The sequence below is a fragment of the Falco rusticolus genome, chromosome 2 (genome assembly GCF_015220075.1).
Source record: "Falco rusticolus isolate bFalRus1 chromosome 2, bFalRus1.pri, whole genome shotgun sequence".
NCBI lineage: Eukaryota > Metazoa > Chordata > Aves > Falconiformes > Falconidae > Falco > Falco rusticolus.
The window spans coordinates 72,084,257-72,102,084 of NC_051188.1; the positions used below are offsets into that span (position 1 = coordinate 72,084,257).

Below are 17,828 nucleotides of genomic sequence, written 5' to 3' on the forward strand. Positions count from 1 at the left end.
TATTTTCTTAAGCACTAAGCAATTATACACCAGCTTATTAAATTCACCTGTTTTTTTCAAACATTTTATAAAATAACTCCTCGGTAACACTGAGTAGGTCTATAATGAATTTTAACTATTGTAAAATTAACAAATATTTTCAAAATATGAACACATTATCTTTTTCTATATATATATGGGCACAAACATGTAATTTTTTCAAGTCAAGTTTGGTTTTGTTTCTGCACATATAACTATTGTTTGTAAACAGTGTCAGATTTGTACAACTCTAGCATCATATGGAAGAGTAGCATAACACAGTTTAATCTATTTATCACCAATAGCAGATGAGAAAAAAGTTCCAGAATAACATTTTAAAGTTTAAAAATAAGAACCTTATGGATGCTTCAATGTTAACACCCCTTTCAGACTAACAGGATGCCCACACCTTTCTTAGCCGTGTGCTCCTTCTCCATGACCTTTGATAAATCTTTTGGACCTGAGAAGTTCTGCTGCATACTGTGAGGCAGGGTCTTTATCACAGAGCTGGGGAGGAGTTGTTCAAGCTTAACATTTTCACCATTCTGAAGAAACCCCTTAGCACAAGTTCAAATGCACACACATACTCTGTCCCAGGGCCCTGATAAAAGCTGGGGGGGAAAGCTTATTACAGTTCTTAGGCAGCTTCCTAGGCTGCACGTTGAGAACAAAACCACATGGACTACATTTATTTGACTTATGCAACATCAGTTCTTTTTTAGCTTATAGCATTAAATAATCCAGTCAAAGATCTCTAAGTTTAAGATTTCTGTCATTGGTTATAACACTGCTAACTCTCGCGTAAGCTGTTCTACATATTGACCCTGCTGATCTGTCTCAAAGTTGTTCAGGAAGAATCATTGCTGCAGTGAGTTCCTTATTGAAAGTGTTGCAGAAAAGAAACCTTAACCTTCAGTTAGCTGTTACAATCTTAGTAGGCTGCAGTCATGGAGAACTTCAGTGTTTCTAAGCCAAGTAAATACCGATATGGAACTTGTGACATTCTGTAATTCAATAGCAGATTTAAGCAGCTTAGTGAAGCTCTCTAGGGCAGTGTAGCACTTTCTCCAGCGCTAAGCAAGCCACCAGACAAGTGCCATTCAGTTCCAAATCAATTATTGGTTCACCTATGTAAAATATAGTGTAAGCTGAAAATTGTACCATCTCCACTTAAATAAAAAGCAGGATGAAAATCAAGCAAAATTATATGGGAGAAATCTTAGACCCAGTCCACTTCCCTGAATTTTAGGAGTCACTCCTTTCTGCAAGTTAAGACAAAAATGTTGCTATAATTTGCATAACATTCTCTGTAGACATAATTTGGTGGTTTTGTTCTGCTGAAGCCCTTTCCAATTAATGTATTTAATTTCTCATGTGAATTTCAACAATTTTTCTGTAAATTATGGGAATGAGTCAGAACATACGACAACTGGTATCCAAAGGCGTGACAATACAACAGGAGTCTTTTGTATCTACAGCAACTGAACACATTTCTCCTTTAATGTTCTGGCAATAAAGTGGAAAGGAGCTCTGCACAACGTCGCTACCAAACAAAAAGAAGTCAGTTTAAATTAAATTAAAACAATTATTTCCTTATTTTCCCCTATTTCAGTCACATTTTAAAAATGTTTCAATAACACAAGATACAACTAGTTAAGATAAATTGCAAAAAGAGAGGCTCAGAGCCTCAAAAGTATCTGCAGACCAAAAAGAATTTGCAGACCAAGCCCCCAGTTAAACCACAGTGAATACAGATGACGAGAGAGTTTTCCAAGAGAAATCAGATTTAACTACATAAATGAGTGCTCATCAAACAAGATAAACTTTGTCTGTAAATATGGAGGGATTTTGGCTTTGAAGAAAGGATGACAGGGAAAATTTAGACCTAGAACATTTCTTGACAGAAGCTATGTGGAGTGCTGATTTATAGAACTTGTCCCACTACCCAGAAAGATCATAGTGATCATGTTATTAAAAGAATAAAACCTTAATAGTTTCTAAGTTTGGGGATTTTGCTAACACTGCTTTCTTTAACAATACCAAAGTTTATTTTAGTTAGAAGTGAAAACCCCAAATAATCAGATATCAATCCAAATGTCCATCTAGCTGCTGTGCTTTCTGTTTTCAAGTATCTCTGACTAAAACTTGGTAGAGATTGAGAAGACACCCTCTGGCACAGGGGTCCTCAAAATTTTTAACCAGGGGGCCGGCGCACGGATGAAGTGGCAGGCAGTCATCTGCGGCTGCTTGGTTTCCCCCCCAAACCCCAGCCAGGGGGTGAGGGGTGGGGGGGTTCTGTAAATATCGGGGGCAGATTGAGGACCCTGGGGGGCCGTATCTGGCCTGCACACCATAGTTTGAGGACCCCTGCTCTGGCATATAAAAAGTGACATAGGGTAAAGTGAATCGTTTCTTGAATTAGACCTTTAAAGTAGGTCAGAGGGATCACAGCTCTTGATCACCTCTGCTGACTATTGATCTCCTCCAGAGATTATTTCAAGGGCAGCTGAAGGTAATTAGCTTAAACATTGGTGTCTGAAGGATCACAGACATCCATAGTACCAAAGATACCAGAATGGGCAACAGTGTGAAGATATAACCACTCTGCAAAAAAAAGCCAAGATAGCTCCCTGAAGCTTTATGGTTTGAAATTCTGCCTTCTGTTGTGGCTAGAGCAAATAGCAGTCCTAAATTATGGAAGAATTCAGTGAGTCAAAAAATCTCTCCCTGTCTTCTTGCATAAATAATTAATTAATCAAAGAAACATGAGAACAGCTATAGATGGTAATACCATAGGTTTACCTATGCAAGAGTCCTATCTCCAACAGGGAAAGTAGTGGCAATAATATGGGAATTAATATTGCATTTCTCCTGACATATCTTCCCAGCTTCCAGCAGTCTGCAGAGGCAGTACCTCTTCTCTGAAACAGGCAATATCTCTTTTGTTTGCTCTTGGGTTTGCACCTCGTTTCCTGAAGATGAGAGCAGCAGACTCTGTTGCAACCCTCTAAAAGGAGGTGAGGACCTTCCCCTGCCTCAGAAACTACTCAGCCTAGCCCTGGGAAAGAGGTGTCCAGAAGTGGAAGGGAGCAAGGGAGAGGGGGTCTGCAAGGAGCAAGGTGCCTGCATTGCATGCAGAGACCACTGTGAGTGGCAAACAAAAGCAGAGACACAGAGCAGGGGGTCCCTCTTTAGAGACAGCAGAACAAAATGCACGGAGTTCATGTTCATGGCAGCTCAGGAGCTCTTTGAACTGACCAAAACCAAACCAAAGAGGAAGAACCTTCCCCACAGAAGCAGAAGAAAGTAGGTTATAAATTGATTTTGTGTATTCTTTCTGACCCAGTCACTTTGAGCATCCTCTGTCAGGAAAAAAATAAAATCTAGTTTAAATTTCAATAAAATCTTGCTTCATTTTACTTTTTAAATATTTTGTCTCTTTTGGAGGATCTCATTATAGTGCAAAGTTCTAGACATGCCTCCCTAAAAGCTAAAGTAAAAATAGGAGCCAGGTACAATCCTCAAAGGGGCTTTGCTGTCATCTTTTGTCATCTCTTCTCAGGTGCTTTATCAGTAAAATAAAATCCCATGGGGCTGAATGAAAGCACTGTAGATGTCTTAAAGTTTGCCATATCTGTTTATTTAAAGCCTTAGTACTAATCTTTCATTAACACAGCTATTTCATACAATTAAACTAAATAAACAGATGATCAGGTACAAGAAAACTGAATAAGAAAGTGTTCTGCATTTTAAAAGGCAGCTAAGTATGCAAATTTTATTATTTAAATTAAAATGTCAGTTCCCTCAAATTATATTAATGATTCTAAGTTCATAATGGAAAAATTGTATCAAGGCTGGGGACTGATAAAGAATTCTATAATCTTTCTAATTCACTCTACCAAATGCAATTAAAAGTTATTAGATTTCTAACAACTCAGCCTCTGTATAAAACATCATTCTGCTAGAAAATTAAACACTGAACTACAATCTACTTTCGTTTTTATGAGAAAAACATATTGAACAAATTTACCCAAACCATTGAAGTACAAGATGTACTGTATTTTATGAAATTCATTTCCATGCATCGAAGGACTAAAATCCATTGAGACTCACAGTGGCACTACTTCAGTAAGGATAAATAAGTGACAGCTATCATCAAGATAGTGGAATTCAAGAATCACCAATGAGATTTCAGTAGAAGTTTGCATGTTCCATTGTTAATAGAAATTATGTATATGCTTTAATAACTTTTATTCATTAATCTGACAGATTTGCCTGAATACAGAACAGGGAAAATTATACAGAACACACAGAGCCCGTACTTACTTTCAAGGTTGCAGTTGAAGATCAGCTAGTGAATAATAGAAACCTGCATGGCTAACCATGCCATTTGTTTTCATTTCTTTTACTGACATAAAGTAGGACAAAACAATCATCAGTTATTAAGTTTCTTCTAGTATTGACTCCAACTGCTTTGCAGTTTTGAAAGAGTATCTTACCAGGAGCAACGTGCTATGTAGACTTTATTGTCTGTGGCTTTTCAAAAACACTTATAGATGTTGGGTTTAATTCAAGAAATCCTACATAGTTCAGTACCCACTTATCTGAGACAGAAAAGGGTGACAACTGATTCCTTAAATTGCTGATGTGAATGCCTCCCTTATGTTCTTAGCCACTGTGACTTCTAATGTCTTCACTTTCTGCATCTTCCTAGACCTCAGTAATGTAGCACTTTTGCTGTTAGCATATGTCAGTATACCTTCTGACTTCTTAACAGCTAATAATCTTTATGGGCTGAAATCACTCATTTCCATGACAAGTACTCTGGAAAAAGAAAGCTCTGGCTGTCATGGTGAAGAAATACTGTATAACATGGGCCCTTTCCTAATCTCATACACCTCCAGGGCACCAGGACTTCCACTGCATGCCCACAAGGTCTTCCTGTGTGTATCAATGCCGAGGTAACTGCTCAGCCCAAGTCCACAGCAAGGTCCTAGTTCCCCAGAGTTCTCCTTGTGTAAGTGTTGCTTTGCTCCCAGACTTGCTTAACTTAATCCAGCTTGTTTCATTTAAGATAAAGCAAAGTACAGCCCTGGAGACAATTAATTTTACGGATCACACCCAAACAGCAGCATGGGTGAGCCTGGATTGGGTTTGAGTCTCTCTGCTCTGTATGGTTACTTAAACATCGTCCCTGGTGGCTTCATGCACTTTAACTCCATCACTTTTAACAGATAACGCAACATATGCCCCCAGCCTCATAATCTTCAAGCACAGCTCTGCTAGGTTACAAAATGTCCCTGGCTGTGAACCTAAAAATTAATTGACCCATATATACAATGCCAAGAGGAAACACAGGGCCAGTTGCTGTGCTGTGGAGTCATGGCCAGTCTGCGCTGAAGGGGCAAGGTCTGGGCAGTGTGGACACAAGCCATCCTGCACCTCTAAGGTCTGAGGGTGGGGGGATTAGTCCCCGGAACAAATGCATTTAGCAGCAAAGCTATACCTATTAAAACACGCTACTCTGGATACAGTAGCCCACATCATCCCACTGGTGCCAGTGATACACAACCTGTGTTTCCCTAGGTCCCCAGCAGAGAGAACAGCCTTCTGCTACTGGTACCTTCCTAAGCCAGTTGATACACCAGAAGTGTGAGCAGCAGATACGGAAGGTCTTGTTTACAACTTGATCATCATTGTACTGCTACAACTGGCTCTGTATTGTGCATAACCAAAATGGATTTCAATGTAGTTTCTGTGTATATGATGATTCAATCAATGATTTATTGATTATGAGTTATTCCTCTTCAAGAATGTTGCATCTTTCAGACACTGGTATGGATGTACACAGTGGGGGAATTCAGATTGCACAAAAAAACGTAAATCTGAAATTCCGTAACTTTCAAGTGCTCAGCAGCCAAAAAGAATTTTTTAACTTTCTATAGGTCAGTGCACAGGTAGGTTTTATGACTGTCCTTCAGTTAAATGTGAGCTTTAATTTGGTTCTTTTTTCAGAATATGCAGAGCCTGCCCTCATACAGATATATAACTAGCTGTATAAAAACCTGCTCATATAGGTCTATGCATAGAAAGTATGCACACAGCTACTTTCATGTCACACATATACAGTGTGTACCTGATTTTATCTTGGGAAATTACTTATTCTGATGATAAAATAGTGGAGACTGGAAGTTATACAGAATTACCTATACTTAAGAAATGATGCCAGACAATTTTTTTGTTCTTCTATGGAGTGATTATTTTCTGTTCTCTATAATGCATCTTGGTTACTCACTGAAGCCTACAGTGCAACAATGCCAGATTTGGTCATTCTGTAATGTTTAGCCAACTCGTTAGTATTGGGAAGTCAGAAAAATGAAGTCATGAGCACTCTGTTATTACTCCTGGGGTGACTAGGATGTGACAGCATTTTGAAAACCTGTTCTGAGAAGCTGCCGTTCTGATTAACCTGGTGGAATTGTGAGGCCAGAAGCATATGGAAAAGGGCTTTCTGAAAAGATCCAGACTCAGAAAAATAAAACTTTTTTCCAGGGTGGTTGTTTTGCTTAGATAGAACAAAACTATGAAACTTACCAAGATCTAGGTAGATGCCTGGAACAAAGGAGTTGAGAAAAAACATAAGAATAACACATCCCAGCACAGTCAGGCATTTGATGAGAAGAATTTTGTCTGTTATTCTGTGCTGTAGATAGGGAGAAAAAAATCAGTAATTTATTAAAGAAAGAGCTATCTATTATGCATAGAGTTCACAAAAGCATGTGTGAAGTGCAAACTTCTGTTCCTGTACTGTATATTCCTCTGCAGCAGAAAAGACAGAACTACTGAATCTGAAGCGTTTCATGCATACCTATAAAACCCATGAATACGTGGCCTGATGTGATCTAAGAGATACCAGTAGCTAGCACCTGCTGCATACATTCAGCTGTGTTCAGCTACCCCCATCACAACTTCATTTCAGCAGAAGCAGGGTTGAAATGAATTCCTACTACAAAGGGCACTCTGGGCACTCTGTGGTTTCATGACTCTGGACAAAATCACCCTTTTTCGCACACATGCTTTGAAAACCTAAAAACTAGCCTAGAGGTCAGGTCTTTCATGCCTCCTGTACAACTCTCATTGACACACCAAGCCCATAATCTCTGTGCAGTTTCTACACCCCCGTGCCCAACTCCTGCATCCCTGTGCTGACCTCCTCATGCTCTCACCCTGACACCCAGCGCTTTCCATTGTGACTCTGTTTCTCTTCTCTGATGTCACTTCTCCCACCAGCCCAGGGAATCACCTTCTCCCAGCCTAAGTCCTTCTCTCCTTTCATAGTTTAAAGCTCTAGTAAAGGACAAGTTAAGTTTATGTTCTGTGAAAAGGTTGTCTTTTATGCAATGCCTTGAAAAATTTATAAAACCTAATAAGAAAACCTGTTGATTTTGTTCTGTTTTGGTGTGACACATAGGACACTGATGTCCCAGTCAAGGACTTGAGCTCACAAACACAGGCTTGGATTCATTAGTGATGCCGGTGAAGTGGAGAGGATGTGACTTTTAGACCATTAAATTTAGGTGAAATTAATCCCACTACGGAGTTTATATTTTATCAGACCCAGCTTCAGCTTAAAGACTCAGGCAGTGTTAATGTGTGCACAGCAAAGAGAACAGGATTTATCCAAGTGTTTTATGCCTACTTGGATAATAAAGCAGGCATGTCACAGTCAGTGTAGTAAATTGGATTCAGTATTCAGTACATCAGCAGGACTATACTCCATCGTCACGCATCACAGTTATAAACAACCTATTGACACTTTCTGAGTCTTTCTGGCCATGGATTAAAAATTTAAGAAAACACTGATGAATCATTTATTGATCCTTTAAATGATATTTTTCTAAGGAACAAAAGTATAAAACCTAACAAAACCTCACAAGATGGTTCAGTAACCCCACCCCACTGAGAAGTCAGCCAGCCTGCCTGTCAGCTTTTCTGTAATCATAAGAGTTATTAAATTTGCATTAGGTTCAAAACACTCTGTATAAAGGCATAGGTCCACTTATACGGGTACTGAGAATAACTGCCGTCTACTTACTTTTTTCTGGAGTTCCTGAATATTTGTTTCCCAGTTTTTATCTTCTTGTGAAATTTGCCTGAAAGAAAACGACACCTGCTTTTTTCCAGAGTGAAATTGGAGTGTCAAGAGTGGTGTTAATAAATCTGTCTCACCACGAACAGATCATCTTTTCCCCCTATGGAGTAGCTCATACCACAAAGGAGACATGGCCTACTTAACGACCAGCAGCAAAATTCCCATGCACATTCACTTAAGACTCCACTTTTGTAACACACTCTGCTAAACCACAAACCCTTCAGTTCACAAAAAGTGCCCCAGACTGCGAAGGAGCTAGCCTACAGAGTATGGATCTCGGTATAGGAGCTGGCTATATGCAACATGTAGTTCCCTTAATAGTTTCAGGAGCTGTGCATGCCCTGTTGCAATAAGACAAGGGTCATGTGCTAACATCAACAAGTCAGAACACATATATTTTACATTTGCTTTTTCAAATCAAGTTTTTTATATTCAAAAAACTTCATTGTGTTATCAGCATAGTTAGCCTTCTAGCAAATAGCTTTGGAGTCTGCAGCTCAGGAGCAGTTCTGCTAATGCTAAAGAATTTTTACATTGCTGTAAATGTACTGTGCTGGAGGAATCCTGATTTTCAAGAATAAACATACAATTTTTATTTATACTTCAGAAGTGTCCTCTTTAGAGTGTCGTAAAGTCTAATAATGTTACAATCTTTTAAAAAGGAAGAGATTTTAACAGCCTTTTTGGTCTTTCAGTATTAATACTGTCAATCCATTCAAAGTGCCCAATATCAACAAAAAAAATATGTAAACAAAAGTAATCTTATTACTAGAATAGTGAAATTTACATGTCCTTACTCACAGTGCCTATTTAACATGTTTATTAATGAAAATTAATTATTTCAGTGTCACTTTAGTCCATTTACTTTCCAAGTATTTATCACTCATTCTCAGTCATCAAATTCCATAGCATAACCGCAGTTTTTTCCAGAATGTAAACAAAATAAGGTTAGCATTTCTGTTAATTCTAGTTTATATAAACCTTTTTTTCTATACATGAACGGTTAGTTACACTTGCACTCAGGTTCACACTGAAGATTTGATGACAAAATAATTTTGAAAACCAGCAATTTTCTAATAACATATCTTTCCAACTCAGCAGTTTGTTGAATAGCACTTGAATTTTTCAGTTAAAAAAAATTACAGCGTTTTACTACACTGATGCCGTTATTGCAAGGAAAAGTCTAATGACATATTTGTGATAATTTCAAACCAAAAACTACCTGAAATTTCTAGGCCTTTAAATTTGGGTCATATTGATGTATATTTCCCAGGACTTACGTGTTGGTTTTGTCATCAAATACTTTGTGTTTTACTGAGGGTGAGGGTGGCTCTTGAGATCTGCCCCAACACCCATCTGCTTGAGACAGCAAAGAATATAGGCCTTGTCCCAGTGAAGATCCCTGAAAGCCTTCACTTTCAGCTCTGCCTAAAATTACTAGATATGAACCCCTGGCTGGCTGAAGCAAACAGAATTACCCCTGCTATCAGCAGTTATGCTATCAGTCCTGCCTGTAGTCTGAGACGAGCGGGATGTCCCTGCCCCTGCCAGTCCCCTGTGCCTTCAGCTTGTCCCCACCAAGGGCTGGAGCAGGGGAGGTGGGACACGCTGATCCCCACTCACCTGTGAAACGTCCTCAGCTTCTTCCTCAGGAGCATCTCCAGAGTCAGCACCTTCTGCATCAAGAGGCATTTCACAGCAGTCTCCTCTCTGCTGGCTGGGTTAATGCGCTGTGCAGTCAGTCTCCAAACATAGATCTCATGTTTCAGCTCTAAAAAGAAACAAAATCACTTATCTTAGAGCAGGTATAATCTTAGAGCACTAAACCAGAGGTGCACAAAATATGTGTAACGTGCCCTGGACTCAAAGCTGTTAAAATTATTGGAATGGTTTTCCAACAATTCTCCACATAGGAAGCTGCTTTTACCATTCATTTTGCAGAGCTGAAGGGAATGAAAAATAAACAGAAATTTTTCATAATTTTAAATAAGTTAATCCTTAGTCCTTTTCCAAAGAAAAAGAAGTACAGTCTTCAAACACTTGCAAATGCCTTTCACAAGCTTTAGTGCTAAAATCATAGCACATCCATTTTTCATCAGAAAATAAACTGCCAAATATATTATACTGCTAATGAGATACTAGTTTCTTTGTAGTTAGGAATTACAGCAAATGTTCCTTCATGTATTCAGACTGGACTATGTTGCCATTCACTCTATATTCATACAAGCAATTTTATCAACGTAAGGCAAAACTGAAATTTAGCACTGTCTTATGCAATATCCCTTAATAACATTTTAAAGGTTTCCTAAGAGGATTTCATTCTTAGGCACTGAAAAGATCCATAAACACAGCTACCATTTCCTGCAAGCTGACCTGAATGATATCTGATCCTGTGTTAAGTTCAGATAGACTGATTTTACACTTGAAATCAGCCTGCAAAATCTTGTCAGGAGTTTTAACATTTTTTGATTTATTTTTTTCAATATTGTCAAGGCCTTGGAGAATGACAAAAGCTTTGGATTTTCCAGGAAATCACTAAAAAAATAAGAGCCAACTATTCATTCAGAAACTGTTTGTACAAATGCTTCCTGATGAAGCAATAGGATGTTTCCTCACCCTTCTTTTCTGTTTCCCTCAAATTTCATGTCACTGAAGAAAATGTGTTAAGAATTCAGGGCTTTATATCTTAGGATCCCTGTTCAATCAGCAAATTGTTCTTATCCTAAGAAACAGATATGGCAGTCTTTGCACCACGTATACAAACTACATGCATTATTTAGAAAAAAAAATATTATGTCATAACATCAGAAACATTTAAACTTATTTTGATGTAGGCAGTGATATTATCATTTACTGATGCAAAATCCTAGTGGGGTCCCTACTATCAAAGAGTACTAAACTAGTTTAATTCCCTCCCCTTTCCTTTGTGAGCATTTATAATGATAATACAGAGTGAATCATGTAAAGTTTGACCATAAGAGGGAATTAGACTTGACAGAACTCAAACGTTTAAGAGCAAAAGTAAGCATGTTCAGAGCCTGAACAGTTGACACAAAAAAGGAATATGAACAGCAATTGCCTCACGTTTTGTATGGTTCGTGTCTATAGACGAGCACATATCCATCGAAACGGTCGTCTTTGTTGAAGCTTTACAATGCAAGATCAGCAATGTCAATTCAAACTATCTAAAGCCCAATGACTATCCCAGGTTATTAACAATTAGTGCTCAGCTAAAGTTTTTCTTCCAAGAAGGTATTCATACCTGAACTACAGGTATCAAAGAGGTGCCGAATCTACCAAGTTTCCTTACTAAAATATTTGGTGATTCTCGCCAGGCGCATAATCTTACACTAAATTATATTAAAACATGGACATGTCCTGTTTATCAAAGGATCCACATGACACCATGGAGACCCTGGCATAGCCATCATTTACTTTTCCATCAACATTTGTGACACACACAAATATATCAGCAGTGATTTTCCATTCTTTTCCAGAATATAAACAAAAAAGTGACAGAGCTTTAGGCCACAGCTGATCTTCTGCTCCCCACAGGGAAAAACAAACAAGACTTTTTGAGGATTAGAGTGGATGGGAGCTGTGTAAAAATCCCATATTTTAAACCTCAGAAACTGTGACATTTTTTGTTTAATAAGATAGCAAGATTAAATTTTAAGCCTCTGAATTTGTATAGTAATTTGTGAAAGAAACTAGTGACCACATGTTTGGGGTCTGCTTCAGCTCCACAGTGTCTGGTCAATGGGGAAACAAACTATTTTAATGGGCAACTTCTTCCTCATAAAATCTACCTTGAAACTGGTCTGAAATTGTGAGCTGGGAAGTTGTTCCCTGAGCAAGACTAGACAGAGAAAAGTTGGAACATGGCACACCTGTATAACTTCACAGGCAATTTTTTTTTCTTTGAAAAAGTTTCCTGAGCCCTTTGGGGTGAAAGAAATATTTCTATGATTCTACATGCTGCCCCAGAATGAAGGAGATAAAAACTTTTGTATTCAACTTAAGCAAGTGAAGGGAGAGAACACCCTTAGCAGATGAACAGTCCTTTCTGTAGTGCTTTCTCATGCAATTTTCAAGTCAGTTGGACTGTAGCTTTGAAACCATCTCTCATCATCAGTCCAAGAGAAAATCTGTGTTTTTCTCTTTTTCTCTGGCAAACGTTCATGAAGCATGATCATCCAGTTTACTTGTCTTTGCTGCAACACCTTTTCTGATCATGTCTGTTCATCCTGCCATAGCATTTCCTCCCATCCTTTCCAAGTAAAATTTCACCAAAAGTTTTGCTGATGGGCAAAAGCTGAATCTTTCATCATCTGAGATGCAGATCCCCAGCAGGTATTTTCATACAAACATTTTTATCCTCTCTCCTTCAGAAAGGGGTAACTAGCATCACTGTATCTGTGCCACAAACAAGCATGCAGAGCACAAAGCAGCATGACCTGCATTGCATTTTCCTGTTCCATGTCTGAAGTGCCATTGGACTAATCTCCAGGTTTGGCAAAGTCAGCCTGGTGTTTTCTGCTCTATGTTAAAAAACACACGTGTTTTCACATGGCTTTGGTCTTGCGTTTATGTACAGCAAGTACATGCTTGATTTTTCAGTCATTAGTTTTCTAAACATCCCAAGGATGCGAACATCCTTGTTCGCCTGCCGTGGAATTCACTTCAGAATAAAATGTCTTTTGAAAAACAGAACAGTCAATACATCTTTTAAACTGCGACACCTGTTGCAGAAAAAAAAATGTGAAGAAGTTTTCTAGGTCATCCCACAGAATGTTTCTCCTATTTCTCTTTCAGGGTACTCTTATTGTAATACCCCATTGTGGCGTTAGGCCATACACACATATTAGCAGTAGTTTTTGTTTTGAAGAAAATATAATGCAGGACCCTGAGGTCAGTGAGAACACTGAACATGGCCGAAAGTCTTTGGGCCTTTCTATACTTCTCCCATTTCAGGTGTGCAAATCCATTTAGGCAGCAATCCCTAGGATTTGGGAACATCTGATATTTTATGACATACTATATTACACATGGACAAGGGCTTATTGCAACTGCAGGGTCTTGTCAATCACTTTGAAATTACGGCTAAGGCAACATAAGGGCAGTATTTCTCTGCCCCTGAATGGGGAGGTCTCACAACCCATTTCCCTGCATTCATAAGTTCCTGCTCCCTCCTCAGATGGGATCTGATGGTCATGTTACACCAGGGTGAGCACACTCCACTCACTCATCCAACAAAACCCCATCTGCAGGGTTTTCACAGAATTAACTTTATGGTGGATCGGCCTGCTATCCAATTTATCCTAACGTTGCTAGGTCTACTGCCAATAATTGAAATTATATATGTGTGTGGCATGTACCTTTCACAGCAGTTTATCATTAAAGCAGTTATATTAACATTTAACTGCAACTGTAGTAGCAGTAGTTGAAGTGATAGAAGCTAAGTGAAGTTTAGTATGCAGTGATCTGCAGTAAAAGAAGGCAGAAGAGCTGCAGCTCAGTCAGGGAATTCAGCCCATCATGATACTAAAATCTTTGTGAACATGGCTGTATTGGGTCTGGCTGAGCCCCACAGCAGCCCTCATAGTGCTGTGCTTTGTATTTCTAGCTAGAAAGGTGTTGATAACACACCAGTGTTTTGGCTTTTGCTGAGCAGTACTGGCACAGCACCCAGGCTGTCTCTCCATTCCCTCCTCACCAGTTGGCTGGGGTGGGTAAGATCTTGGGACACAGCCAGGACAGCTGACCCAAAGTGACCAATGGGATATTCCATACCATATGACATCTGCTTAGATATAAAAGCTCAGAGAAAGGAGGAGAAGGTGGGGACATTTGTTATTTACAACATTTCGTCTTCTGGAGCAACCACTATGCATGCTGAAGCTCTGCTTCGTGGGAAGTGGTCAAGCATCGCATGCTGATGGGAAGTAGAGAATAATATCTTTTGTTTCCCTTTGCTTCTGCAAGCACAACCTTTGCTACTGCTTTATTAAACTGCTTTTATCATGACCCACAAGGGTTTTTTTAATCTTATTTTCCTCCTCCCTGTTCTTTTGAGGAGGAGAGTGATAGAGCAGCTTCATGGGCACCTGGCACCCAGGCAAGGTCAACCCACCACAATAGTACTTTCATACAGCCCACAAGGCACCACAGCAATATTCCTAGCACTATTATTTCACCAAAAAAAATCTTTTTTCTTTTTTTCTTTTTCTTTTTTTCCCCCCTAGAAAGTCCATTTCCAACAAGAAAAGAATAATTTTTGTCTTAGTTCTAGGATCAGCAAACATGTAAACCTATGCTGCTAATTGTTCTGGTTTTGTTATTTATCATACTTTGCCATGGAGATCACAGAGAAGACATCCTGGACCTGCTGAATTTAATGGGCTTCCAGCTACTGACCTGAGCTGTGACATTTTAGAAAACATTTTCTGTATTTTAGAAAAAATTAAGTTTCATTTAAAAATGCATATTCAATCTGCAATCTGATAATTAATAGTCAGATTGATTTTTCACTTAGATTAATCACACATTCCCTCCCACTTGACTGCCAATAACAAAGAAATCCTCAAAAACTGAGTGTAATTAATTCCCAGTCTCAGAATCTGAAAAGGCCAGTCCTGTTAATTGAAGATACTCAGGAAAGCATGGCCAACCTCGATGAGATGATAAAAATTATAAAATGGCAATTTTTAACTTGCAAGTGCACTAAATACATTTACTACTTTTTGCAAGCAACACGAGTCTGCACGCTGGGCTATGACTAACAACATGCAAAGGATGTTCCTCTGAATGGGGAATGGGGGGTGTGTGAGTGTGTGTGTCTCCACATCCTATTGTAGTTTAAGTATTTTAAGTAAAGCAAGTATTTTTCTTTGCTAACTTCTTGGAACAAGAATACTTCTGTTTAAATGTTAACTGAACAGCAAATTAAGTACCATGAATTATAGTTTATTGTAGTAATAATATCTGTAACTTTTAGTAATTTTTTAAATCCCTGCTATTATGTAATTAATCCTCTAAGCATTATTAGATGGTAACTAAGTGTCATCTCCATTTTAAAAGCACAGAAACTAAGTCAGAAAGGTGAAACCCAAGTGTAGAAAGAATTATCCTCTAGGGATATTCCAGCTCAACAACTCATGCCTCTCTCCTAGAAGCAGCACCCCTCAACAGGACACAAGCATAATGCTCTAATTCTTGGGGAAAAAAAATGACTGAAATGTTCTATTGAGTAGACTAATGTATCAATAGTGGACAAAGGTAATAATAGTGGATAAAGCAATAACCATTGCAAGGTCTTAGCAACAAAACACACTTTTTCTTATTCAGCTAAACACTTGCAAAGGACTCTAAGAAATCTGCATGATGCTGCATAAAACAATACAGAGCATTCATATAAGCCATTCAATGCAAAGTCTCACAGCTGGAGCCCCATTTGGTCTCCGAGGCACCTAACACCAGTTCAGCTGCCCAGCATGGGATTGCATCCATGGCACAGGATTTACAGGACATCCTCATCCCTACAGCAAAGCAGCTGGAGGCCAGGCAGAAAACTGCAAAGCTCAGAGGGCGCCACACACCTATGTCACCTCCCAGGAGCTGCCTTCTGGAGTAGCCCCAGGAGTTAGGCTGTTCAGAAAGCTGCAAAACATCAATGCTCTTCTTCAAAATGGAACTGGAATTTTTCCTCACTGTGCTTTGGATTTTCCCCTGTAATTTTAGCTACTGAAAGAATCTACAACACTACAAGCCTACCCCTGCATTTTATAGAATCATAGAATGGTTCAGGTTGGAAGGTACGTTAAAGACCATCTAGATCCAGCCCCCCTGCCATGGGCAGGGACACCTTCCACTAGACCAGGTTGCTCAAAGCCCCATCCAATGTGGCCTTGAACACTTCCAGGGACGGGGCACCCACAACTGAGCAACCTGTTCCAGTGTCTTACCACCCTTACAGTAAAGAATTTCTTAAGGGAATAGACAATTTAATACCTCTGAGATGGTCACATAACACTCAGATGGAGTAATCTATAGATATTAAAGAGGGTTAGATCTCATAACATTTCAGCACAATTGATAAAGACATACATTACTCTTCAGTTGGTTTGCCCCTGAGTGATGGAGCAGATCTTTCTCAGGTGATATGGGGCTCTGTTCTCATCTTTGGGTAAGTGAGAGTTAGAGCCACAAAGTTATTTTAGTCCTTGTGGGTTTGCCCCTTAGTTTCCTCTACTGCAATTCCCCATCTTTTAAAAGCAGGAATCTGATTATATTTAGGTTTCATGTGTGCTCGTTATCACTCTGTTCCACTGAGAAGGCACAGGGTCATGGGAAGTGTTTCAGAAAACTTTCTTCAGGTTTGAAATCTAGAAAAATAATGTCTGTTTACTCGCTATCAAAAAGTTTTAACTCAGACTGCCAGACTTACCAATGAAAACCAATTTAGCCAGTGTTTTCCATTGAAGTACAAGTCTCACAATTAAATTATCTCTGTTCTGTTCACTATCCTCTGCTCAAAAGTGAATAGATACATTCCAATCCTAAAACATTTTGCATCAAACATAACTACTGCTGAGGTCCTTTCAATACCCGGAAAAAAAGAGGGGGAAAAACCCTACCGATAAACAGTGCTGCAAGCAACCACTCAAAGGTGGTATTTACCAACTCTTACTAAGGAAAAAAGAATCATGAAAATATACAGCCTCAAGAGGACAACTCTCATAATCCAGAAGATAGTGCCTTATTTAATGTTTTTAGCAGGACAAAATGAAGAGCAAAACAACAAAGCACACTCCAGACTCACCGCATCTTCTAGCATCTCATTTAAATGTCATAATGGTAACTAATAAGTTCAGGTCATTTTGATAAATAAAACTGGCAGGAATAATCTAAAAATCTGTCACTTTTATTTGAAATATCATCACCGTGAAAGTTCTCTGCAGCAAACAGAGAGCATGTGTTAAATTAACCTAAATTGTTCTCTTAAGCTCTGTATATCAGGAAGATCTTATGAGCTTCACAGTTCTCAGAGTAAAGTGAAAAAAATTGTCATAGCTACACCAAAACACTGTTAAAGAAAAGGCCAAGTCTTGCCAACCAGTTTAGAGCTGTACAATCATTTCACAGCTGTGGTATATATACAGAAATCAAGGAGGGCAAGTGCTGTAAAAGAAACAGGAAGTATCACTTCCTACGTTTTTACCTCTCATCAGTGATTTTTCTGTACTGATTCCTTCCACTAAAATGTATATAATAAATTGTGAAGTGCTGCTTTATTAATTCAAAATGCCACTGTATTATACTTTCTTTTGCTTAAGGCAGGTAAAGTAATATTATAGCTGCCTTCTCTTGATGGCTACATTATCAATGCACTAAGCAAATAATATGATTGTCATTTTTTCCCTTATTCTGCTATGTCAGAATACTATTTTTATCATCTGAAAAGAAGAAAAGACAGATCACTGTTTTCCTCTTTCCAAGGAGAATACTCCATCAACTCTAAAGCAGTACAAAGAACCTATACAGGGTTTTAAACACAAAATTATCAAAATGTTTAAAAATATAAAAAATATAAAAATCTTGTATCTGTGTAAATAACTACACTTATTTTCATTCCTAATCACTAGAAGACCTATTGAAG

At 38.7% G+C, this 17,828-nt stretch overlaps 1 protein-coding gene across 2 annotated transcripts in view; it reads right to left on the reverse strand.

The window, feature by feature from the left end:
• Window positions 1-17,828, reverse strand: part of OCA2 (OCA2 melanosomal transmembrane protein) — a 176,538-nt gene that overhangs the window by 80,990 nt on the left and 77,720 nt on the right. Inside the window, exons 15-17 of one of the 2 annotated variants that reach the window (XR_005102861.1) lie at window positions 9,794-9,941; window positions 8,110-8,171; window positions 6,613-6,721 (exon numbers count right to left, since the gene is read on the reverse strand). Coding sequence is in view for 1 of the 2 variants with exons in the window: in XM_037378549.1 (XP_037234446.1) it covers window positions 6,613-6,721; window positions 8,114-8,171; window positions 9,794-9,941 (315 nt within the window). In the remaining variant the exon portion in view is untranslated. The remainder of the gene's footprint in view (window positions 1-6,612; window positions 6,722-8,109; window positions 8,172-9,793; window positions 9,942-17,828) is intronic. The other variant, XM_037378549.1, reaches the window with a different exon arrangement.